The sequence below is a fragment of the Parambassis ranga genome, chromosome 2 (assembly GCF_900634625.1).
Source record: "Parambassis ranga chromosome 2, fParRan2.1, whole genome shotgun sequence".
NCBI lineage: Eukaryota > Metazoa > Chordata > Actinopteri > Ambassidae > Parambassis > Parambassis ranga.
Window position 1 is genome coordinate 40,732,722 of NC_041023.1, and position 21,862 is coordinate 40,754,583.

A 21,862-nucleotide genomic window follows, 5' to 3' on the forward strand; every position below is an offset into this window, starting at 1 on the left:
CGGGGTACCAAGAGCCAATGGCATCTCTGGGGGCGGATTCGTGCGTAAAGGTACAGGTATAAAACCCACCAGTATCCTGTCCATCCATCAGGTGATTCTGCACCCAGATACTCCCTGTGTGTCTCTCTCTCTCTCATCCACAGCAATTATGCCTTCAAACACCGCTGCCAGCATGTTCGGTGGAGCCGGAGGAAGGGGCGCCCGTGCGTCCGTGGCGAGCTTGGAGGGACTGCGCAACGTGCTGCGCAATGAGCCAGACAAAGGTTCCGCTCCGGTCACTAAGGACGCTGCGCCGACTGCCGCCTCTCCGGCTCCTGCTGCCGCTCCTGCTGCTCCTGTCGCGCCCGCGGATGACAAGCAGACACTGCGGGGCCTGAATGGTCGCCTGTCCGGGTTTTTGGACAGAGTCAGGCAGCTGCAGGAGGAGAACCGCGACCTGCAGAAACAGATCGATGACATTTTGGCCAAGAGGCAAGCACCTGAGGGACGCAAGTGGGATGAAGTGCAGAAACCCCTGGATGACCTCAGGAAGCAGGTGGGTCCACAGATTCTTATTCATTTTTTTTTTAGAAATGTTCATTTCTAATTTGTGCCATGCATTCATCTGCTCAGGTCAAAGACATCGCCAAGGACAATGCGAAGCTAATGCTCCAGATCGACAACACCAAACTTGCCAATAATGACTTCAACAACAAGTGAGTTTTCACAAAAAATGGGGTTCCGATCTTTAGCGAATGTCTATTTATGAATCACTTTTTTCTGTTCGCAGGCTGAAAGATGAGGAAAATGCATGTAAAGAGTTAGAGAAAGACCTGGAGGACCTCAAGAAGGTCATCGATGTGACCAAACTGAACAAAGAGCAGACAGAGAAGGAGACTGAACTGGTAAAGGATGAGATTGCTCGCCTGGAACGGGAACACAAGAATGTGAGTCACGCAAGTTGAATCACACACACACACCTACTGCAACTGTGAGGCACACTTGTAATTGTGGTTCTTTGTAGGAGGTGGATGTTCTGCGTGAGAAGATCAGGGACTCCGAGGTGAAGGTGGTGATTGACTCCCAGGACTCCAACCTGGCTGATATTGTTAAGAATATCCGGCTGCAGTATGAAAAACTTTCAAAGAAATACCAGCAGGAGACGGAGGACTGGTACAAAAGCAAGGTAGGTGATCTGCAGGATCTTTCTTGTCCTCTTGTTTATCTGCCTGCATCTCACTGCCTCCATCTTGTTTTTCTACCCACTCAGTTTGAAAACATCAAGGTGGAGGAGGCTCAAAACAACGAGGCCTTGCAGACTGGAAAGTCGGAGCTGAAGGAGCTGCTGAAACAGAAACAAACTCTGGAGATTAAGATTCAGAGTTCACTCAGCACGGTAACAACAGATCAACACACATCAGCTTTATTATTATTATTTATTCTCCAGACATGTTTGAGGATGTCTGATTGTTGTCACATGACGTCAGATGTGTAGCAGATCCATATCAGCCCTTCGGTACATTTCAAAAGCTATTTCACATTTTTCTCGAGTCAATGTCAGGAATGAAAACAGAGCCTGCAGGACGCTTCACAGGCGCCTCTGGCTGCCCTGTTATTACACTGTAAAGCTGCTACTTTAAATACAGAAACCTGAGGAGCCATCTGGTCTGCAGCCAAAGCTCCAGGCAGGTGTTGTATTGTGTCTCAGGAGTCATAGCTTCTGGCTTCCTCAGATCTGCAACCTGGAGGACAACCTGAGGCTCACCAAAATGGAGAACAGTCAGCGACTGGGCCCGATCAACCAGGTCGTTCGGGACCTAGAGGCGGAGCTGAAGAAGGTGAGGTCACAGGTGGAGCACCAGGTGAAAATCAACAAGAACCTGCTGTGTGTGAAGATGAAGCTGGAGGCAGAGATCAATAACTACCAGGAGCTGATTTACGGCATGACCAGTGATGCTGACAGGTAAGGATGGTCACCGTGGCAACACATATGTGATGGAAAGGTCCAATTATATTCAAATATGTATCATAAAAACACCCCAACAAACACATGAGTGAATGTCTCATTCTGTTAGCACACCTATCCTCTTCTTCCCTGACAGCTTGGAGGTTTCTTTAGGCGATGCTGTAGATGGCGGTAAGTTCTGGATCCAACAGGAGGATAAAACCCAGACTGAATCATACTGTTTGTGCTGTGATTGACAAGATTATCACTTTTAATAAACTGACTGTATCTGATCGGCTGATCCCCAACAGGTTATAAATCATCAGAATGAGTCTGTCAAATTAAGAGAGCTACAGAGGTGTAAGCCTCACCTCGTAGCTGCAAAGCTAACCTCACATCACCTTTTGGGAAATGTGCTTATTAGCTTGCTTGCAAAGAATCAGATGCTGGCCCCTTTAATGTGGCCAGCAATTAGCTTAGCTTAGCGTGCTAAGAGTAAAACAAAATTAAAGGATGCAAATAAGCATAGATCCCAAAATGTCCAATCATGACTTTTAGCCACTAAACTGCACTCAGTGAAACTGCATGTGATCATGTCTCACTTAACACCACATGATCAAGCATCAATCCAATCAGAATCAGCCACACCTGAAGGTTCCAATGCTGAATTCTTATGCTAACAACTGGATTCATATTTGTGTTTGCAGGCCAGCAAAAGCCTGAAGAGCTGAAGGCAGTGATGGAAGAACGTGCCCCTTCTAACCAGTCTGCTTGATTTCTTTCTACTCGAGTATCACAATCAATCTGTAATGTTACACTGATAATATGAAATAAACACTTTGGGTTTGAAAGAAACACTGCAACAGATGTCTTCTTCTTTTTAAGAGTGATTTATTTTGTTCAAATGACGATGATACAGACAACATGAAAGCACAGGGAGCAATAAGGGACTGAAATCATCCAACATGTGGGTATTGCATGTTGAGGGCTGAGGGGCAAGCAAGAGTACCAAATGGAGTAAAAGATATCGTATCAAAAATTCAATTTTTCTCATATATATATTTATATAGGACTAATAATTCTCTATGCAAAGCAAGGAATGCCCTTTTCCATTTATCTTGAGCCTTGGCTGTCACTAAGTAGAGCCAACAATATTATTCATTCAAATTAAACAAACAAAAATAAGAGGCTGGACACATTTTTTTGGAGAGGCTAGGCGAGGGTGTTTCAAAGTGTTTCCTGGAGTCCAGTCCAAGGTGGCGTTGTGGAGCAGCTGAGTGTGTCCACGAGGGGGGTTTCGAATTGTCAGATGGGAACGGGCCTCAGCGGGAGAAGGTCTTACCGCTGGAAATGCAAACAAAGAGGGGTAAACAAAAAGTTGATTCATTTACCAAACATAACACTTTTGAGAGAAAAGCTTAGCTTAGCATATGAAGCAGTGACACCATTTACAAAACAAGGCATGACCTGACTGAAAAATCCCTTTTTCTCCGTAAAGCATTTGGCTGTTTGACACCACGGTGGTTCCTGAGAATTTCCTGTTTCCATTGTCAGGATTCATGTTTATCCCAACGTCATCCTTCTTCAGTTACATATTACCAAGAAAAGAAAGACTCTCCGATTACCAAAAAAAATTTCTATGTGCAACTATTTGGTGGTTTTAGTGAAGCTGAGAGCTGTAAAAATTCCACTCTGAGTCATTTCAAAAGCCGTATGGACTAACACACCTCAAAAACACACAGATCCTGAGTCCACAGAATGATAGTGTGTAAGACAAAAAACGGTTTGTGTATTTTACGTGTTGTGTCGTGTAAAGAGAGTGGAGGCTACTTACGAGATGGTCTTCATCTCCTTCTTCTCGGCGTCGGGTCGAGCGCGGTTCAGCACCTTAAGGAAATCTGATGTCTTGGCCCTCATGCGTGTGTGGATGTAGGCCTGCAGAAGATTCACAGTTCTCATGAATTTCAATTTTAGAATCTTAAGTGAAGTGTCGGCATTTTTCTGTTTAAAATGAGCATGGGATTCATTTAGGTAACATGTAACTCACAGTGATTTATTTAGGTAACATGTCACTCACAGTCACGCTTAACAAGCTTAACCCGCACCCAGCTGTCCATAAATCCATCTGCCTTGGCTTTAGATCTTACAGCAAAGACAAAGCCACTTAATGAACCATTTGAAGTACATATTTTTTGGTGCCCATGCTTTGGCCTCTAAGTTCTCCATAAACCTGTATGACTGCTGAGCTCAACAAGAATGGAATGTACCGTAATGAGGGATTAACTGTTTGTGGGCCATGATTAAAGTCAGTGTGACAGCTTTGCAAACAACAATTGTTGGAGCATTTGTTTAGCATCATAAATGTGTGTGTGAATCACGCACCTTGGAGCACTTTATGTGGTAGTGCAGGTAGTCCCTGAAGGTGTGGATGAGGTTGATGGTGTTGTCTCTGGCATTGGCATTGGTGTGCCGTGGGAACAGGACTGAAAAAGAAAAGTCCAAACTGAGAATTAATATGGAGTCTGATGTATCGTTGAATGAAAATGGGAAACAGCAGCTTCAGTCACTGACCGAAGGTGATGTATCCGATGTTGTCACCGACGGCGGCGTCTGTGTCTTTGAGCTCCAGAGGAGGCTCCCTGTGGCTGAACAGCACCTGGGGAGCTGTGTGGCTGGCTCTCCGGCCCTCTTTGAACTCCTGTATGCAGGAAGAGCAGAAACCACCGAATGGTTAAATACGGTTGAATATTTAGTGATGCGTCACTGTAAACAAATGCCTTCCTGATACCTAATCAGATGAAATCTTCTCAGTAAACCTGCACATATCTTAAATTATTGTGCACACACTGTGACCACACACCTGCATGAAGACTTTCCCAATGATGACGTCGTCGTCATCTTTGAACACTGTGCTGAACACCACTGTCACTCTGTCTTTCTTGGCCTCCAGATACCTGAAGCGACAACACAACCTGTCAGTAACTTGAAACTTGGGATTAAAAAGCTATTAAAAAAAAAAACAACTTAAAAGCGTGCCAAGCTGAGACAAAGCTTCCCCGACTCACATGGACTCATCGTCTCTGTAGTGCACGACGGCCCTCTTCTCGCCCTCTTTTCCTTCTTCCTGGAACTTGAAATACTTTTCGAACACGGAGGCGAAACAGTTCCTCTTGAGCATCCCCGCCTGGTGGACAACTTCCTCTTTATTGGCTGGTAGGGCATCCAGGTCGTAGAGGAGGGACACATTGTAACCTAAAAGTGGAGATTAAGTTATTGTTTTAAAGTCAGTTTTCTTTTTAAAGAGACCACAAAAAAAGAAACTTCCTAAGAACTTACCAGACTCTGTTGAAACTAGGAAGTTCCCATAGACCCTCTTGAGCAGCTGCAATTGGAAACAGAACCTTTATTTGTCTGACACTTCTCTAAATTAGAGTTTTTAAAAACAGCACAGAGCAAAACTAGGACAGGTGAATGTTTTTTTATGTAAGAATAGACAAAGGGATGAGGGTAGCCGCTTTTAAAGCAATTCGTTATCATCACATTTCATAGCTGGTGGGAATCCTCCAAGCGTAAGCTTTCAGAGGAGTTGCGAAACAGCAGACAGGTACACACTACACAAACAATGCCAGACTGCGGCAGGAGAGAGGTTGACGTCTCCTATAGATAATTACAGAGGATGGATTCCTCTGTAATATACACCTGTAACTTTGGAATGAACACAGGCTGCAGAAATATGCAAATCAGACTCCCAGCACTTACATGCCACCACACAGCTGATTTTAATCTAAACATTGTTACAGCAACAGTGAATATTTTGTGACACAGAAGAAGCCCTCACTCATCCTGCTGCTCTTGGGTTTTAGGGAACAAAGGGCTGGGAGGCCAGCCGAGCCGCTCGCACACAGCGGCTGCAGCTCTGTCGGCACTTCCTCGCCTGGGGTGACTCACAGCGCTCACTTCCTGTTTCTACTAGAAGCCTCAGCAGCTGCTTTCTTCCTTACATGGCAGCAGAGCTCTAGTGGAGTAGGTTGTGTGCAGGGTGCTAATAATGACCTCATTCTATTTTTTTGACTGACAGAAATATGCATCCATGATGATATTTTATTATTGTAGCTGCCTGTTCTTACTGACTGTCAGTCTGTGCTTTTACCTCGTCAGCTCCGTGCTCCTGCAGCTCCTTGTAGAACTTCAGGGAGATGCTGACCATCACTTTGGTCTTGTCCCCATTGGGGTTGGAGATGTGGTACAAGACGCCATCGAAGTCTGAAGCAGAGATGACCAACATTATTATCTTTTTCTCAATGTTAATGCCAACAGATGCAAATATTAAAACACACACTGCATATTTATCAAAGGTGCTACTAAAGATGTTCACCTGCAAATGTCACATCGACGGCCTCTGGTTTGGTTCTGTAGGGAGGAAACATTGATGTTTGAATGGGGTGTGTGACTTTAGCATTTAACACACACAGAAAATGGAAACAATACTTCAATCTAATTCATGCATCAGGACATGTTTGTTAATATGATATGAAAATACAATATATCACGTCTTTAGACGGGCTAACACCCAAACTATATTTTTTGGGGTGCTTATTTAACCCTTTGCGGTGAGCCCTGCACAGACTTGTCCAAAGATCGGCTGCTGGCTCTGCACGGGCAGCAGACTTGACTCAGCTTGACTACAGGAATGCGGAAGCAGGAAAGAGGGGCGATGGTTAGCTAGTATCCAACCGCTAAATGCTAATCTGTTGCTCAAACAACAGCAAACAAATGTCATTTATTATGTCCAAATACCATATTAATTCCATATGATCAGTGTGTGTGCACTGTGGTTAAGTACAATGTGTGCTGATACCGGAAATGCATAGTTTTGTTATCTTATAACCTGTTGTGTCAAAAAGTGTTAACAGTGGCGATGAAGCAGGGATTGATCGAATTATTATTAACCCTACTACAATCATAAATACATGTTTATAGGTTTTCATCACGACCTAAATTATATGTGCAAAAAAAATCCAAGAACCTCAGCTTCACTGCGGTCCGCTAGCTAATATTTAATGATATGCTACGTTTCAAATGACATTTGTCAGGTTGATTAAGGGTACATTATATCAAGGACTTTGTTATTTTATTCCACTGAGTTTGTAAAAACTGCCAGGGGACACAAAATTCAGCTGGGTTGCAATTTCTGGCACAACACTGACCGTGCAGACACACCCCAGCTTCAGGCAAACCAGTCACGACGGTTTAGCAGGGTAACTCAATGTGTATTTTGGCTGGTATTTACTTATAATAACACTATATAGATATATTGTAGAATGTTATTAACGTTTATTAGCTGTGTCTAAACCCCACTTGTACCCGTTCATGCAGCGATTACGCTTAGTAAGGGAAGCTAGCTGACGTTAGCAGCGATGCTAGCCAGGTGCAACAATGATTCCTCACCCATTGGATGCGCCGTCGAACTTCAGCGCCAGCGTCTCTTCTATGATGCGGTTATTGATTTCTAACAGGATCATCGCAGCGGGCGCCGGTGTCAAGGAAAGGGGGGATGATCGGTGCTATTTGGTGGGGTTACCCTCTTTGTGTCAAATTCTGCAATTTTTTTCCTCCCTTGACAGACGAGACCGCTTCCGTCGAGGCTACTTCCGCCTGCAGCTTCCGCGTATTTTACACCCAGGACCCCAATGGTGAGATGGAGGTGACTAACATGCTGCCTGTCATAAATTCGTAATGCCAGTCTGAAGGTATAAGTACACTTTTGTTACTATGAATTATCCATGTCTTGTTGTTGTTTGGCTCGTATTTTTAGAAAAATACGTCAAAGGTTTTGGAAATAGCCGATTAAATTGCATTAGAAAGGCCTACTATTCTTCACATAGGCATATTAAAGCAAAGAATATTTTAATTAAAACAAATTGGTGTTTTTATTTATATAAAAATATCCATTACAATATTGTTTTCTGTTTTTTAAAGCAAAATATAAATATATTGTAACCAATTGTCCTCTGAACTTCCTGCTTTGGTCTGATTATTCAAGATTCAAGAGTCAAAGCGTTTATTATTTACTTATTTAATTTTCCCCTGGGATCAATAAAGTATTTCTGATTCTGATTCTGATTGTCATATGCACAGGATAGAAACTGGTTTCCCTGTTCAATAAAATTCTTACTTTGCTGCTCACACTGAATGCTTTAAAGATTTAATAAAAAACTAAATAGAATAATTTGTAAAAGAGCAATTTAAAGATGCAAATAAGTACACAAAATGTAAACTATTGAAGTAAATGAAGCTTTATACATATAAATGTGCATGTGTGCTACATCAGCTGTTGTGCAAATTGAGCAGAGAATGAGTCATTGTGCAAAAACTGTCAGGAGGTAAACAGCAGGGTACATGTGCAGTTATGGGATATTAAAGTGCATAGAACAATAAATAAATAAACAATATTGCAGTTACTGTTACTGCATGTAAACAGTCAGGGTAGTTACATAGTTACAATGCCAGATTCATTTCTTGAGTGATCACTAAGTAAACAAAGAACTATAGCTTCAAGGAAGATTAAATCTTCATGGCATTCCTTTAGATAATGAATCAAATTAATCCATCTTTCTTTTGTTGTTCTTTTTATTTGAGGCACTGTGAGACAAAGATCAACCAGACATGTTACACATAGAAGAGAAAGAGATACCCAGCCAAAGATGAAACAGGATTTTTTGAGCCACTTTTATGCAACAGGAATGGTTTGTTTGTGGAACCTCTTTTCAGTGGAAGTGTTTATCATTCAGTGTTTGGCAGGTATTCAACCTTTTCTTAATTTTATCTTCCCTTGCACCTGTCTTCCACGTGACTGTGTACATAAGATAACCGCAGATGTGCTCAACTTGTAAAAATGCTTTTAGCACTACAAACAACATTCCGAGCAGATATCTCAGAAGTCTGAACTGAAACTGTTCCCACAGCAGGACAGTAAACCCCTCAAACAACGCCCATGCCCGGCTCTCTCTATATTAATATCAATATTTAAAGCACTTTATAGGGTTTGCAAATTAAATTGTTAATATTTGCTAGGCTTCATAATGCTCCTTAGTAGCACAAAGTGGAGCTAAAGGGGGTTAGTTTCGAGTGTCAGTGTTTGAGTGTGAAACCCGTTAAAAGTGATTGAGGTGAAATTAGAAGCGTCACCTTTTCAAAAGAATTCTGCTAGAATAACAACGCTGATGAGCTGACTGTGGACTTGACCTCAGGATGAATAATAATCAGCTGCAGTGCAAATATTTTCACTTCTCTGGAACAAGTTTTAAAGAAATACAATCCTGATGTGTATCACAAATTTCCAGAGAAGGGTACGAGAGGACAGGTTCCAAAGAACACTCCTAACAAATTATGAGTGATCTTTGTTTTGTAATGTGATAGGGACTGGCAGGGACTGGCAGGGACAGTGTTTTGCTAATGTTGCAGGTATTGAAACAGAAAGCACCATTTGGTTGTTTTTATATGTAGTTTGAAGTTTTTAGTAGTTTTTATGTGCATTTTACCCTATTTGTTGTGTTGTTAATGAAATGTTAACATACGTACAGGTGAAATATTCACTTTGTTAAAATGTACTGCATACTTTAGCAGTTGTATAATAATTTCGTTTGAAGTATGACAAGTGACAAAACACACACACGCACACACAATCCAAATTAACTCGAAACCAAAAACAAGCTGTTCTTGCTGGAGGAATGGTGAGCCTCCTGATGGTTGCTGACAACATGACAAAGCTGTCACATAATTCCCTTTAAGTGGATTTATGAAGGCCAACCAGAGGTTTGTGCCTGGTTACATTTCTTTTAACTTGAAGACAGGATGGGCACTGTCCTCTCAATCCTGTCATTACAGACGTGTAGTTATCATTTTAACCCTGCATGCTCACTGATATTTGCATGCAACAGCATAAATAACAGCCATAACATGCATTCTTTGCCTCACAAAAGCAGAAAACGAACCACTATGTGACGATGTGGGAACAAAAGCAACGCAACAGGACTGTATTTTGTAACAAGAGGGGGAACATTTCAGTCTTTCATTTCCAGAAAGTGTCACAGCCCATCCATTTAAGAAAGAGCTGATTACCCAACGACCTCCTGCGACACTGAGGCGTCGGGCAGTCAGTATGTATGTACAAAACAAAGACTTAAGATAAAAAAGTTACAATCCAATCTGTAGAATATAAGTAGTAGAAATTTGTTTTTACGTTTTCATAGGTTTGTGTTATATTTTGAAGGAACACAAACCCTGATTTGTCTCTAATTCCTGAATTTAAACCTTGAATACACTCCTGCACTTAATGTGGTTTTGAGTATGAAACAGAACTATTAACGTAATAAAAAGTGAAGTGTGTTAACCCTCGGGTGTCATTGGGGACTTTTGTGTCCATTTGGGTAATTTTTGCCTCTTTACCTGGCCACCATTTTACCTGTGTTGGTGCATATGGCACAATTTTTTGTAACAAAGACTCTCTCTAGACACATTTTAGAATTCCGATTTAAATTTTTCAAATACATCACCAGAACATGGTGAAACAAATTTACTACCCTTTTGTATCATTCGTGGACAAAAATGTCCACTTACAAAAAACTGCTATAAAAAATTAACAGATTAATATTTTTTCTTACTTTTTTCTGCATAAATATGTTAAACAACTTCAGCCCTGCTCAAAACTATCTATCTCAGAGAAAGTCTGCGTTGTACGAGTGAAGTTCTCTGCCTTCTTACTGGCGGCACTCGCTGCAGCGCCACCCATTCTGGTTCTCTTGCCCAGTCCTCTTGTGCCATCTCTGCTATCAGTTTCTATGTGTTTCTGTGTTTCCCGATGCGCATACACACATGCACATGCGCACACAAGCACATGTGCATACAGGTGAGCCCACTCCCAGAGAGAGCGTGTTGTTTGGCTCTCTGTTGCTCATGCTAGTTGGTTTGACTTGACTCCATTGACTATGCTCAGATAAGCCATGGTAATAGGCCTACCACTACTCATAATAATAATATCAACATTAATATTATCATTAATAATAACAATAATAATAATAATGTTGATGATTGAGGGCCTTTAGAAAGGGTTCTTTAGAAATTAAAGTTTATTGATCTTTGAAAGGGTGTACTTGCATTGTATGTCGTTATCATTATATTAGTTGAACATGGTCTCAAAACGATATTATCGATTATCGCAATAATTTCTCTTTAATTAATCAATTAATCACCCAGCAAAATCTGTTATCATGACAGGCCTAGGTATGACAGTTGCTTTTGGTGCGAGGTCTCGATGAGCTGCTGCGTGTCTGAAATCCTATTTACCGCCTTTATGGAGAATCTTGAAAGTATCGGATCAGGACTCGATATCGGCAGATACTCAAAATCAAATGACTCGGACTCGGACTCAAAGGCAAAAAAACCTGATCGGGACATCCCTAAAATTTAAAGGAATTTAAATTCCTCAAAATGATTTAATGTTTTGTAGTTTTGAGCAGGGCTGAAGTTGTTTAACATATTTATGCAGAAAAAAGTAAGAAAAAATATTAGTCTGTTAATTTTTTATAGCAGTTTTTTGGAAGTGGACATTTTTGACCCCTAATGACACAAAAGGGTAGTAAATTAAAGTGACGCCTGAGGGTTAATAATCAGTACATCTACACCTGATAAGAAAGTGATGACATGTGTGTCAGCAACATACCGATGACAGAAACAGGACGTTGGGTCAACTCTGCACACAAAAACCCCATATTGTGTCAGGTTTAAAAGGATGCACTGAGTGGAACAGATTTATTTGGTCGTGTTTAAAGCCAACAGAACAGGTTAGTGTCTGATTCATTCTGATGATTTATGACAATTTATCAGCAGAAATAGTAATAATAATAATAACATATATACTGTCTGCTTGCCAAAAAGACTCATCACTAGCTGGCACTTGAACTTAAATCTTTAAAGTTTGAAAAGGTTTTTATTGCTGTACTAGCATGTGTCTGCTTTTTTTCCACAGCTATGTCCATCACTTACGTCTTTACGGAGGATTACTTTGACCTGAATGAATCTGTCCCTTTCTATGTGGATCCAAAGACGTTGTTATGTGAGTCAAAACCACTGGAAGTGGCAACAGCTTGGACTTTGTTCCTCATCCTCCTTGCCATCTTTTTACTGGCTGTACCAGGAAACCTACTGGTTGGCTGGGTGATCAGCAGCAGCAGACAAGCTTTGACTCCATCAGATGTGTACTTGTTCCATCTGACGGTGGCAGATGGCCTGATGGCTCTCACGCTGCCGTTCTTCGCCGTGGCATTGGTACAAGGGTGGATCTTTGGAGATTTCTTGTGCAAGGTCCTCAACCTTATCATTGAAGCCAACTTCTACACCAGCATCATCTTCTTGGCCTGCATTAGCATTGATCGCTACCTCGTGATTGTGCACGCCAGTGAGACGTTGCACAGCCGCCAGTGGATGTGCAGCAGGCTCTTCTGTGCATCAGTGTGGGTGCTTGGTTGGGCCCTCGCTCTGCCTGCACTTTTCAACGAAGCCACCAAGCTGGATTCTGAGAGAATGACTTGCACTGAGACCTTTGCCCTCGGCAGAGCCACCGTGTGGAGGCTCACCAGTCGTGCGTTACTTCACATTTTTGGCTTCTTGGTGCCCCTGACTGTCATGATAAGCTGCTACAGTGTCACTATTGCACGGCTGCTGCACACACGTGGCTTCCAGAAGCACCGGGCCATGCGGGTGATCATATCTGTGGTGATTGCTTTCCTGCTGTGCTGGACTCCGTACCACATGACCCTGGTCATGGACACACTGATGAGGGCTAACCTGATATCATTTGAGTGTGCTGGGAGGAGGATGGTGAACATGGCTTTGGTTGTAACTAACAGCCTGGCTCTGCTCCACAGCTGCATCAACCCTTTCCTCTACGCCTTTGTGGGAGAGAAGTTCAGAAAGAAAATGATGCTGCTTTTCCAGAGGACACTCAGACACGAGAGGCTGTCGATGTCAAAGTTCAGCCGGTCAACATCTCAGACATCAGAGGGCATAGGGACTGTGCTCTGATGCAGAGGGTCCCAGCTGACCTTAATGTGTCTGCATGCTGATATTTGCTGAGCTTGTTGATGAAGCTGTGGGTTGTGTGGGTGGATAAAGTGTCACAACCTGAAAACCCTGTTTCTGTTTCCTGTTTATGCTGTAATATCTGCACTTTGTGGTGCTCTGCTGCCATGTTCTGGCCATAGTCAGGTAATTCCTCAGATTCCCAGTGTGTAGATGTTGGGACATGAGCTTTCGATTAGAAAGATTTGTAATGTCCACACAGATAAATATCTCCAAAGGAATTAATTGTGCTTTTAACAGCTGTTAAAAAATATGTTTAGTTATACTTTTCATTTTCAGCGTCTTCTGTTAAACTTGTGTAAGCACTAAATTGTCTGTAAATAGTAAAGACAGACATGTTTTTGAAATGCAATGCACATGGCATAAATAAATAAATAATGTACAAACAAATAAAAACTCGATCAGCAATGGCACCCTGAGCCCCTGATTTAAATAATTAAAGGTTACATACATTTGATTAGTAAGAAACTACTTCATTTTATTTTATTTTATTATAGATGAACAAATGCGTTTTTTATTTCCTAGCAGTATTTCTCTTCGAATAGATACAAAAATAGTGTTAAATCTAATAATAAAGTAGATTTTACATGTGTGTAATATAACAGCATTTGTCCAGCAGAGGGCGATCATGAGGCACTGGAAACTCAGATCAGATAAAATATAAAATATAAAATAAGAATTCATTTTTTGTCTTGCGTCTGTGCCATGTTAGTTTAAAACAAGCTGAACAAAGCACGAAAAAATAGGTATTATTTAATGTAATCTTACCAGCTGTTTTATGAGACTACACTTCCCAGAAGTCTTTGCGGCGTGAAGAATTCTGACAGTGCCGCTAATTAAACGCTGCAGCTTGAGATGGAGCGAGAGCACACGAGGTATGTTGCGTTAACTCAGGTTTATGAACTCTGAAATGACATTAAGTACGTTAATTAAAGGAAACCCAGCTTCGTGTCGTATATAAGCTGATTTCAAATGAGGGTCTTTACGTGTTGTGTTATTCTTTTGTCCTAAAATAAGGGACAGAAATGGATTGTTTATATAATGTACGACAGCTAGCTGGCTACAAAGCTAGCTGCAGACTTGCCGGAAATTGTAAAGTAATTTGAAAAGAGTGATACAAAAAACTCGTCCTGTACTTGTTTAGTTACGTTAGCAGCTAATGTAATGAAAACTGTGTTTGTGTGTGTGTTCGCTGGTTTGTGAAGCCTTAGCCCATGCACAGCTAACAGTTGGAGAGGAAGCAGGCACAGTTCGTGTTTGTCAGTTGTGTAACGTGTTTGCAGTGTTGACAAAAGGCTGAAGTAGCACAGTTACTTACTGGCCTGTTTTTAACCTCCACATCCCTGGCTGCACAGTGACACAGCTGAGCTACAATTTCCAATGATGAAATTACTTAAGTAATATAAATCATTTAATATTGTGTAAATTTGTGTAATTGTCCACGATTAAACGAGTGATGTATGTATCAGTGTTTTCCCCCCATTAAAACTATTTCTTAGATACATTTTATTATTTTGACAAAAAAAAATGGGCTAATTGTATCCCATCATGCTAGATATGTAGTGTACATACATGTCAGAGAAACCCAATCAATTATTGATGAAGTTGCTGATTTTTAGCTGCAGTGTGAGAATAGTCTGACAGCTTTGTTATGTTTGCAGGTTAACAATGACCCCTGACTTTGCTGCTGGATAGCTTGCTGTCTGTCGGACATGTCGAACTGTGGAATGGAGCAAAGGTCAACGTTTTCTCCTACATGCCAACAACAGCATGTAGCACTTTAACTACCATATCATAACCACCGATTCTCTGACAAGGCGATCCAAGGGGGTCCGACAGCTGGATTGACATTTGGATTGTTGGCAGCTTTTTACAGTAACACTAAATCCTCACATGGTGATTTGACAGGGCAAATTCCACTCTGCATTACAGAGTGGCCACTATGGTAGCAGATGACACAGTAGGAAGTGGGGACAGATCGGAGGGAGAGACTGAGATGGATCAGAAAGTGCCTGCATGTGAAGACGCTGAAGCAGATGGAGATGTGGAGATGGCTGCGTCTCCTGCTGAAGATCCCCCAGAGGATGCCAGGAAGTGGAATTGGTCTGTCATTTTCCTGTGTTTCTATGGATACATGGCGTCGATCAAGCCGGGGGAGCCTTTTATTACACCGTATCTGCTGAGCTCTGAGAAGAACTTCACCAGGGAGCAGGTCAGTGACGATGTCATGATGTTTGTATTGATTCAGTAGCCAATAATGCAAATCCAAAAATACTCTGGAGTTTAAGGCGTTAGAGAGACTTTCTGAAAAAAAGTGCAGTTTAGCCCTTAGAGCAAAGTGGAATTAATGAGTTCCCCGTGGGGAGTTTACTGATCCATCTTACCATGCTCAGAGTTCAAATTCTTTCAAAGTAGGTCAGTGTAGCAGGTTGTGAAGGTGGATTGTGATTTATAGGGCAGGATGGGATCAGCTGGTTACCTCAGCGGATTCCCTCGCAGACATATTTGTTGTGTAGATCTTGTGTTGCTTTAAACTGAACTCAGTGTGCCAGAGATGTTTCAGATATTCAGATATGATAAAGTTTAAAGAAACATTTTGAAAGCTGACTTAACACGTTTGAGTTGTTGTGACAGTGACAGACAATAGTGTGATAAGATGTTATCATATATTTATGCACCATTCTGTTTTGTTCGTTATTTATCGAACACAGAGTGCAGGTTAATTATTTAGACGTTCAGAGAGATAAGACTTTATATTTGCTGATCACAGTCTGTGTTTACAGTCATCAACGCAGAAGAAGGTCGTCGGAAAGATTAAAAAACATAACAATGTCACCAGCGCTCTATATGAGCTGCAGCTGCTAATCGGCAAAGTTTGGGTTATTTTTTAGTTTTTTTAGTTTTAGGCATAAACATTTCTTTAGTTTTAAACTTTGGTAATATATGATCATGTCACTGTTGTTAAAACAAGTGTTTGTTTTCTTTGTAGGTGACTAATGAGATCACTCCTGTGCTGACGTACTCCTACATGGCCGTGCTGGTGCCGGCCTTTCTGCTGACGGATCTCCTGCGCTACAAGCCGGTCCTGATCATCCAGGGAATCAGCCAGGTGGTCATTTGGATCATTCTGCTTCTAGGCAGCACGCTGCTACAGATGCAGTTCATGGAGTTCTTCTATGGGATCACCATGGCCTGCCGCGTGGCCTACTCCTCCTACATCTTTTCCCTGGTTAACCCAGTCCTCTACCAGCGTGTGGCGGGTTACTCGCGCTCCTCAGTCCTTCTGGGGGTTTTTAGCAGCTCAGTGCTGGGTCAGCTGTGCATGTCTCTGGGCAACATCACCTTCTACACCCTCAACGCCATCTCTTTGGGGTTTGTCAGCTTTGGCCTGCTTCTCTCACTGTGCCTTCCCTGGCCTAAACGCTCAATGTTTTTCAACCGGGCAAAGAATCAGGAGCAAAGGGAACTGGCTGCAGAAGCCGCCAAATCTGAATTGGACAAAATGAACCCAAAACAGGGAGTGTCGTCCTCTGCCTCCGCCTCTCCATGCTCTGCGTCATGCTGGAAGGACTCTGTTTTTGTTCAGATGCTGCTGGAGGTTAGAAACGTAGTGAAGAGACCCAACCTGAGGCTGTGGTCCCTGTGGTGGATCTTCAACTCCACTGGGTATTACCTGGTGCTGTTCTATGTGCACATCCTGTGGAACAAAGTCACAGATAACAAGAAAGTTTACAACGGAGGAGTGGAAGCAGCTTCAACACTACTCAGTAAGACAGCAAAAATGTCCCTGCAGATTATCCTAAACTGTCCTGCAGAGCCTTCTAGAGGCTTCCCTACTCTCTGAATTTTGTGTGCATTTTCTACCGCAGGTGCGATGACTTCCTTCGCAGCGGGCTTTGTGAAGATCCGCTGGAACGTCTGGTCTGAGCTGGTCATCGGCATCATCACAGCAGTGCAAGCAGGGCTGCTGCTCCTGATGGGCACCACAGAAGACATCTGGGTCTGCTACATCGCCTACGTCCTCTTCAGAGGCTTCTACCAGTTCCTGGTGCCGATCGCCACGTGAGTATCAGGTAAAATAAGCAACTGTTTGTTGAAATGCAGTCTGGTTTGTCACCTTGTTGGCGTTTCTCCGCAGTTTCCAGATCGCCTCGTCACTCACTAAGGAGCTGTGCGCCCTGGTGTTCGGCATCAACACCTTCCTGGGGACGATACTGAAGTCCATCATCAACCTGATATTTTCTGATAAGAGGGGCCTGGGATTGGACGTACAGTCTCAGGTAACACAAAGTCACCTTGTGATGATTACTTTACTGAAATAAAATGACTTAGAAGAACAACAGTAAGCTCCAAAGTCTAAATGATGCATTCCTGTTTTCCGTTTAGTTCCACGTGTACTTCATTTACTTCACCATCCTTACCGTGGTCTACTTGGTCTGTGCTGCTGTGGTCATCATCCGTCACTATAGAAACCAGCCGACGGAAGGAGGTGGTACCAGTGACCAGGCCCCATCCACTGAGCTCAGCCCGGTGGCTGTAAGTTCGGAAGCAGAGCCTTTATCTAACGGCAACAGTGCCAAAGCATAGTAACTGTAAAGTGTTATCCATCAACACGTGCTGTTATCTCTTCGGACTGAGCGGGATCAATCGCTTTCACTCTCTGCTGCTGATGGTGTATTCAGTGTTAGCCCTAAGCCTTAATCATAAAAGTGCCTCATTTGCTGCATGAAGTTTGTCGTTAAAAAAACATTTTAATTAATTGAATGCTTCAGTGTAGCTGGAAAAACACACTTAAGTTCTTAGAAAACGGCTAGCCACGTGCCTTTCTATATAAACACAAGAGTAACGAGCAGGCTGCTCTGATTGGTCAGCTAAAAAAGTAGAACGCTCTATGATGTTAGAATGCCTTCGTTTTGTAGTCCAGTGTAGTGCAATGTATTATGAATTTACAGGGACTTTCCACAGAGTGGGACCTATTTTTTTAATGTTTTATACATAGAAGTCACAACACTCCTATTGTACTTGATGTTACAATTTTAGTGCCATTTCTAAAGACCCTACGAAGTATGATCACATGCTCATATCAGTGTTATGAAAATCATTCACAGAACTGACTGATTTTATTGTTGATCTTAAAAAAGATAAAGTAGAAGCAGCACATTTGGGATAATCTGTATAGAATTTATTCTGTATTAAATTCCACAATCAGTCTGACTCAGGCCGGATTATATTTCCTATAGACATCATAGGAACGCAGTGTTACCTGATACTGTCAGTTTGGTTACATAAAAAGTTGTAGAGAGCAGTATAGGTGGAGGAAAAGAGGTAATGTGATTACATTTACAGTAAGAATGTATAGCAATTTTTTATTTTGATTGAAGTAATTACTGTGAACCTGTCTGAATGCTGTAAAAAAAATCATGTTTATTTTTTACTCAAATAAATTACATTTGGTGGAAGTTAGCACCCCTGATTAGTTATTTAAAAAAAACAAAATGTTAAAAGTGCTAGATTTCTTGCTGAATGCACCTTGTTTGGTCAGCTGCTGTTATTCTTCACAGCAAGGACGGTGTTATTTTTTGTTTTGTTTTATTATCCTGTTCCTACAGCTGAACCCAGCGGTCACTTCTCACGTGGACTCACCTGCTGCCCCCTAGTGGCTCTAATTCAGATCACACAAATGACCCAGTTATTTGAATCAAACTTCAGGGTTGATATTTGTTGGTTTTATTAACCACAGCTCATATAAAAACACATTCTACCCTAAAACCACAACAAACAGAAAGCTAATGGGGTGCATTTTAGTGCCCTTAATGTGGAGATAGAAGTTAAAAATGGCACCACTAGAACTTATTTAAGTGAAGTAGGGCTGCCTTCATGTTAAACAGTTTCACACATAATCTGAAACCAAAGCTGCTGCTCTGTATACAAGGAAAAGGTGCAAACGTACAGAATTAAAAGCTAAACATGGCATCACAAAGAGCTACGAAAACACAGACAGGAAGTAGCTGCTGAGGAGTGTACAAAGCTTCAACTGTTCTCTGAGCTGCCGGCTGGACAACGGCCTCCCTTTGTTTCCTATAGAAACCACTGCGAGGTGTCGGCTGCACGAGTCTGACATGTTTAATGAGCTGGAGGTGCCCTCGCAGGAAAGCACGCTTTCCTTCCCTGAATTGTCTCTGCCCCAAAACATTTTAATACATTCCAATTATCATTTCTCTTTATAGTGTCTTTACAAAGTTAAAGCACGCTATCAGTGCATCAACTGCGGTCAGTTTTGTGGCCACTTTCGACAGCAGCGTTGGATACATACTCACTCTTAAATGTTTAACAATACTTGTAGCTAGATCACAGTGCCTGCGGTGAGATCCCACTGCACATGCTCCTAAAACATCTGTTTCAGTCTGGATCCTGCAGGACGTGTTGCATCACAGGTGTCGCCCAGGCGTCTAAGTCATTGATGATTCCTCTAAAAACAAAACGCACAAAAGAAGAAAACCAGTCGCACACTTTTTCTACCCTGATCGGAATCGTCACTACATGCATCTTACCGTCTGTCCTTTGTTTGCTACCAGGGTTGCCATTAGACACAGCAGCGCCTTTGAAAAAAGCAAAAGTGTATTTTTTTTATTCAGATAAACATAGATTATAACATGTCTGGCTAAAACTTACATTGTCCATTTTGCCACCTCCAGAAGTCTGAAGTGAAAGCAGAGCAAAAAAACACACGGTTAAACCGGTTTCCTCCGCTGTGAGGGGTATGTTATAACACAAAGACACTGACCTGCTTTCCAAGGCATGGAGTCTGCAGGGGGGGAGAGTTACAGCAGATGTTAGCATACCCGCTAGCTGAAGGCTAATCAATCAGAGGGCACAGTGATCTTACCTTTTTGGAAGAACCACATTCCTGGAAGAAAACAAGAGCAATTTCAGACACGTCTCAGATGTAAACATGTTTAAATGAGCGCATTAATGCTAATCTTATCATCACCTGCTTTCCATCTGTGAAAGAACACCAGCAGAACCACAGAGGTCAGCAGGACGACGAAGACCGTGGCCCCCATGGCGATTTTCGGCTCCTCCTCTACAAAACAACAACACAAGGTGATGCACAGATTCTTTACACAGAAACAAAATCAGATTGAGATGTGACTCACTGGGGTCCCCGAAGAAAGGGTTGTGGAAGAGCTGGCTGCTCTCCTGGCTGATGTTGTTCTTCAGCTCACAGGTGAAATCCTCCACACTTGATCTGTGCTCCTGTGAGTGCAGGTAAACAGTATTATGTTCTGTCTTGCTGATTTCCTATAGTCAAAACAGAAAGGATACCTTAGAAATCCTAATAGAAACAGATGACTCTGACATCACGGCATCCTCTGCCCTCCACACATAGATGACTGGTTCGGCTCCAGTGGTGTTTCCAGCACACGTCAAAGTACAACTGGTCCTCTTCTTATCACAGGATTCAGTGACAGTGGGCACAGGGACGGCAGCTGAGGAGACAGATCAGAGAGTTGATGTGACTTCAGCTGAACGATTTACACTGTGTGTGTGAGGTCTGCACTTACAGATGACGGCGAGTTTGACTGGATTTCCATCCGTGAAGACATTGTTGTTGTCGATGGTTGGCGTGTACACTCCACCATCATTATGCGTCAGTCCTTTGATGGTCAAGGCTCCGTTTGAGGTGTTAAAGTGGACACGGTCTTTAAAAAACAGAGACAGTGTTATCCTCAAATTAAAAACTGTAAGCACATGTGATTCCTGAGGAGCTTTATACCTTGCCACAGAGGGGAAATATCATCGTTGTCCATGATTATGTTTTTACCGAATTTCCACTGTATCTTGGAGTTTACAGTCAAAGAAGCGCCCTCTAGATTGAGAACAACTTCACCTCCCAGCTTCCCATAGACTGTAATTTCTGCACAGAAACACAAACATTCCTTAAATCAGGCATTTTTGACAGAGCTCTGAAGGTTATTCAGCTTCTGAGCAGCACCAAGTCTGTTAATCTGTTAACTAAATCTGAAAGACAGGAGTGTTTTTGTGCATATAAACTGTATTTACAGTACAGCAATATGACTCACAGTCATGTAAACAACAGCAGGCAGAGGGATCGAACCTGTTCTAGTACTGTGACACCTGTAATGAAGGTTTTTCCTTAGTCCTGCTGCTCTCCGTGTTGTTGTCTTGACCTTAATCACCGCTTAAATCTGATTTCTTGCGCCTCCACACTTTGGGTGGGGCCATCCGTATAAAAAAACACACACACACACACACGCCACTGCGATTCACACAAACACACGATCCAACGTCTATAAAAACCAGCTAAGAGCTAAGAAGAGACAAACTTACCAGCGGAGTCTGCAGACACGACAGCCACAAAAACACACAGGCAACCGGCCCACATCATCCAGGGAGTCCCCGGCGGACACATATCCGTAAGCTAAGCGGAGAGAAACGAAGAGGAATGCGGATGGCTCCTGTTGCAGATCCGGAGAAACATGTCAAATCAGGTTAGTTGAAAGCTAAACGCATTATAGTCTAATCATGCTAGCTTAAGACCAAGTTAGCCCATGAGGAGGGAGACGGCGCAGAGAGACAAGCTGAAAGTGAAAGTGTGACAACAGGCTGCAAAGCTCCGCCTTCTCCCCGTTACAGTCAAAATAACAACATATACATTCACGTATAGCCACTAACACTCAGAATAACGCATTATAAATAAATATACCTACCGGTATGTGAGGGGAAATAAACTCAAGTCAGGTCAAAAGTCAAAGAAGCATGATGGCAATTTTCTGG

The 21,862-nt window shown here is 42.3% G+C and overlaps 5 protein-coding genes across 7 annotated transcripts; 3 read left to right on the top strand and 2 right to left on the bottom strand.

Moving 5' to 3' along the window:
• The first annotated feature begins 70 nt into the window (after nt 1–70).
• LOC114427201 (keratin, type I cytoskeletal 18-like) lies at nt 71–2,779 on the top strand. Of its 3 annotated transcripts, none has more exons than XM_028395101.1 (8): nt 71–535; nt 613–695; nt 770–926; nt 1,004–1,165; nt 1,250–1,375; nt 1,713–1,942; nt 2,055–2,116; nt 2,632–2,779. In XM_028395101.1, the coding sequence occupies exons 1-8, from the start codon at nt 149–151 to the stop codon at nt 2,697–2,699; spliced, it is 1,275 nt and encodes a 424-aa protein (XP_028250902.1). In that variant the 5' UTR covers nt 71–148; the 3' UTR covers nt 2,700–2,779. The 3 variants fall into 3 exon arrangements, with proteins under 3 accessions (XP_028250902.1, XP_028250883.1, XP_028250893.1); XM_028395082.1 differs by having other exon boundaries at nt 72–535; nt 2,082–2,116; XM_028395092.1 differs by lacking the exon at nt 2,055–2,116 and having other exon boundaries at nt 72–535; nt 2,632–2,719.
• Nucleotides 2,780–2,793: 14 nt separating this feature from the next.
• Nucleotides 2,794–7,600, bottom strand: arpc2 (actin related protein 2/3 complex, subunit 2). Its single transcript, XM_028395143.1, has 10 exons — nt 7,373–7,600; nt 6,300–6,334; nt 6,075–6,187; nt 5,261–5,306; nt 4,990–5,176; nt 4,785–4,878; nt 4,496–4,622; nt 4,307–4,407; nt 3,759–3,859; nt 2,794–3,268 (listed from the first exon to the last, which is right to left on the bottom strand). Exons 1-10 carry the CDS (start codon nt 7,444–7,446, stop codon nt 3,247–3,249), a joined length of 900 nt encoding a protein of 299 aa, XP_028250944.1. The 5' UTR covers nt 7,447–7,600; the 3' UTR covers nt 2,794–3,246.
• A 4,108-nt stretch (nt 7,601–11,708) lies between these two features.
• Nucleotides 11,709–13,471, top strand: LOC114427229 (C-X-C chemokine receptor type 2-like). Its single transcript, XM_028395132.1, has 2 exons — nt 11,709–11,766; nt 11,952–13,471. Exon 2 carries the CDS (start codon nt 11,954–11,956, stop codon nt 13,004–13,006), a length of 1,053 nt encoding a protein of 350 aa, XP_028250933.1. The 5' UTR covers nt 11,709–11,766; nt 11,952–11,953; the 3' UTR covers nt 13,007–13,471.
• A 319-nt stretch (nt 13,472–13,790) lies between these two features.
• Nucleotides 13,791–18,526, top strand: slc19a1 (solute carrier family 19 member 1). The gene is made up of 6 exons (XM_028395069.1): nt 13,791–13,938; nt 14,725–15,275; nt 16,053–16,830; nt 16,933–17,125; nt 17,202–17,343; nt 17,450–18,526. Exons 2-6 carry the CDS (start codon nt 15,006–15,008, stop codon nt 17,648–17,650), a joined length of 1,584 nt encoding a protein of 527 aa, XP_028250870.1. The 5' UTR covers nt 13,791–13,938; nt 14,725–15,005; the 3' UTR covers nt 17,651–18,526.
• LOC114427244 (uncharacterized) lies at nt 18,485–21,859 on the bottom strand. Its single transcript, XM_028395156.1, has 12 exons — nt 21,796–21,859; nt 21,416–21,543; nt 20,841–20,981; nt 20,629–20,766; nt 20,390–20,553; nt 20,221–20,320; nt 20,055–20,147; nt 19,950–19,970; nt 19,848–19,868; nt 19,736–19,762; nt 19,615–19,662; nt 18,485–19,532 (listed from the first exon to the last, which is right to left on the bottom strand). Exons 2-12 carry the CDS (start codon nt 21,495–21,497, stop codon nt 19,513–19,515), a joined length of 855 nt encoding a protein of 284 aa, XP_028250957.1. The 5' UTR covers nt 21,498–21,543; nt 21,796–21,859; the 3' UTR covers nt 18,485–19,512.
• Nucleotides 21,860–21,862: the final 3 nt, after the last annotated feature.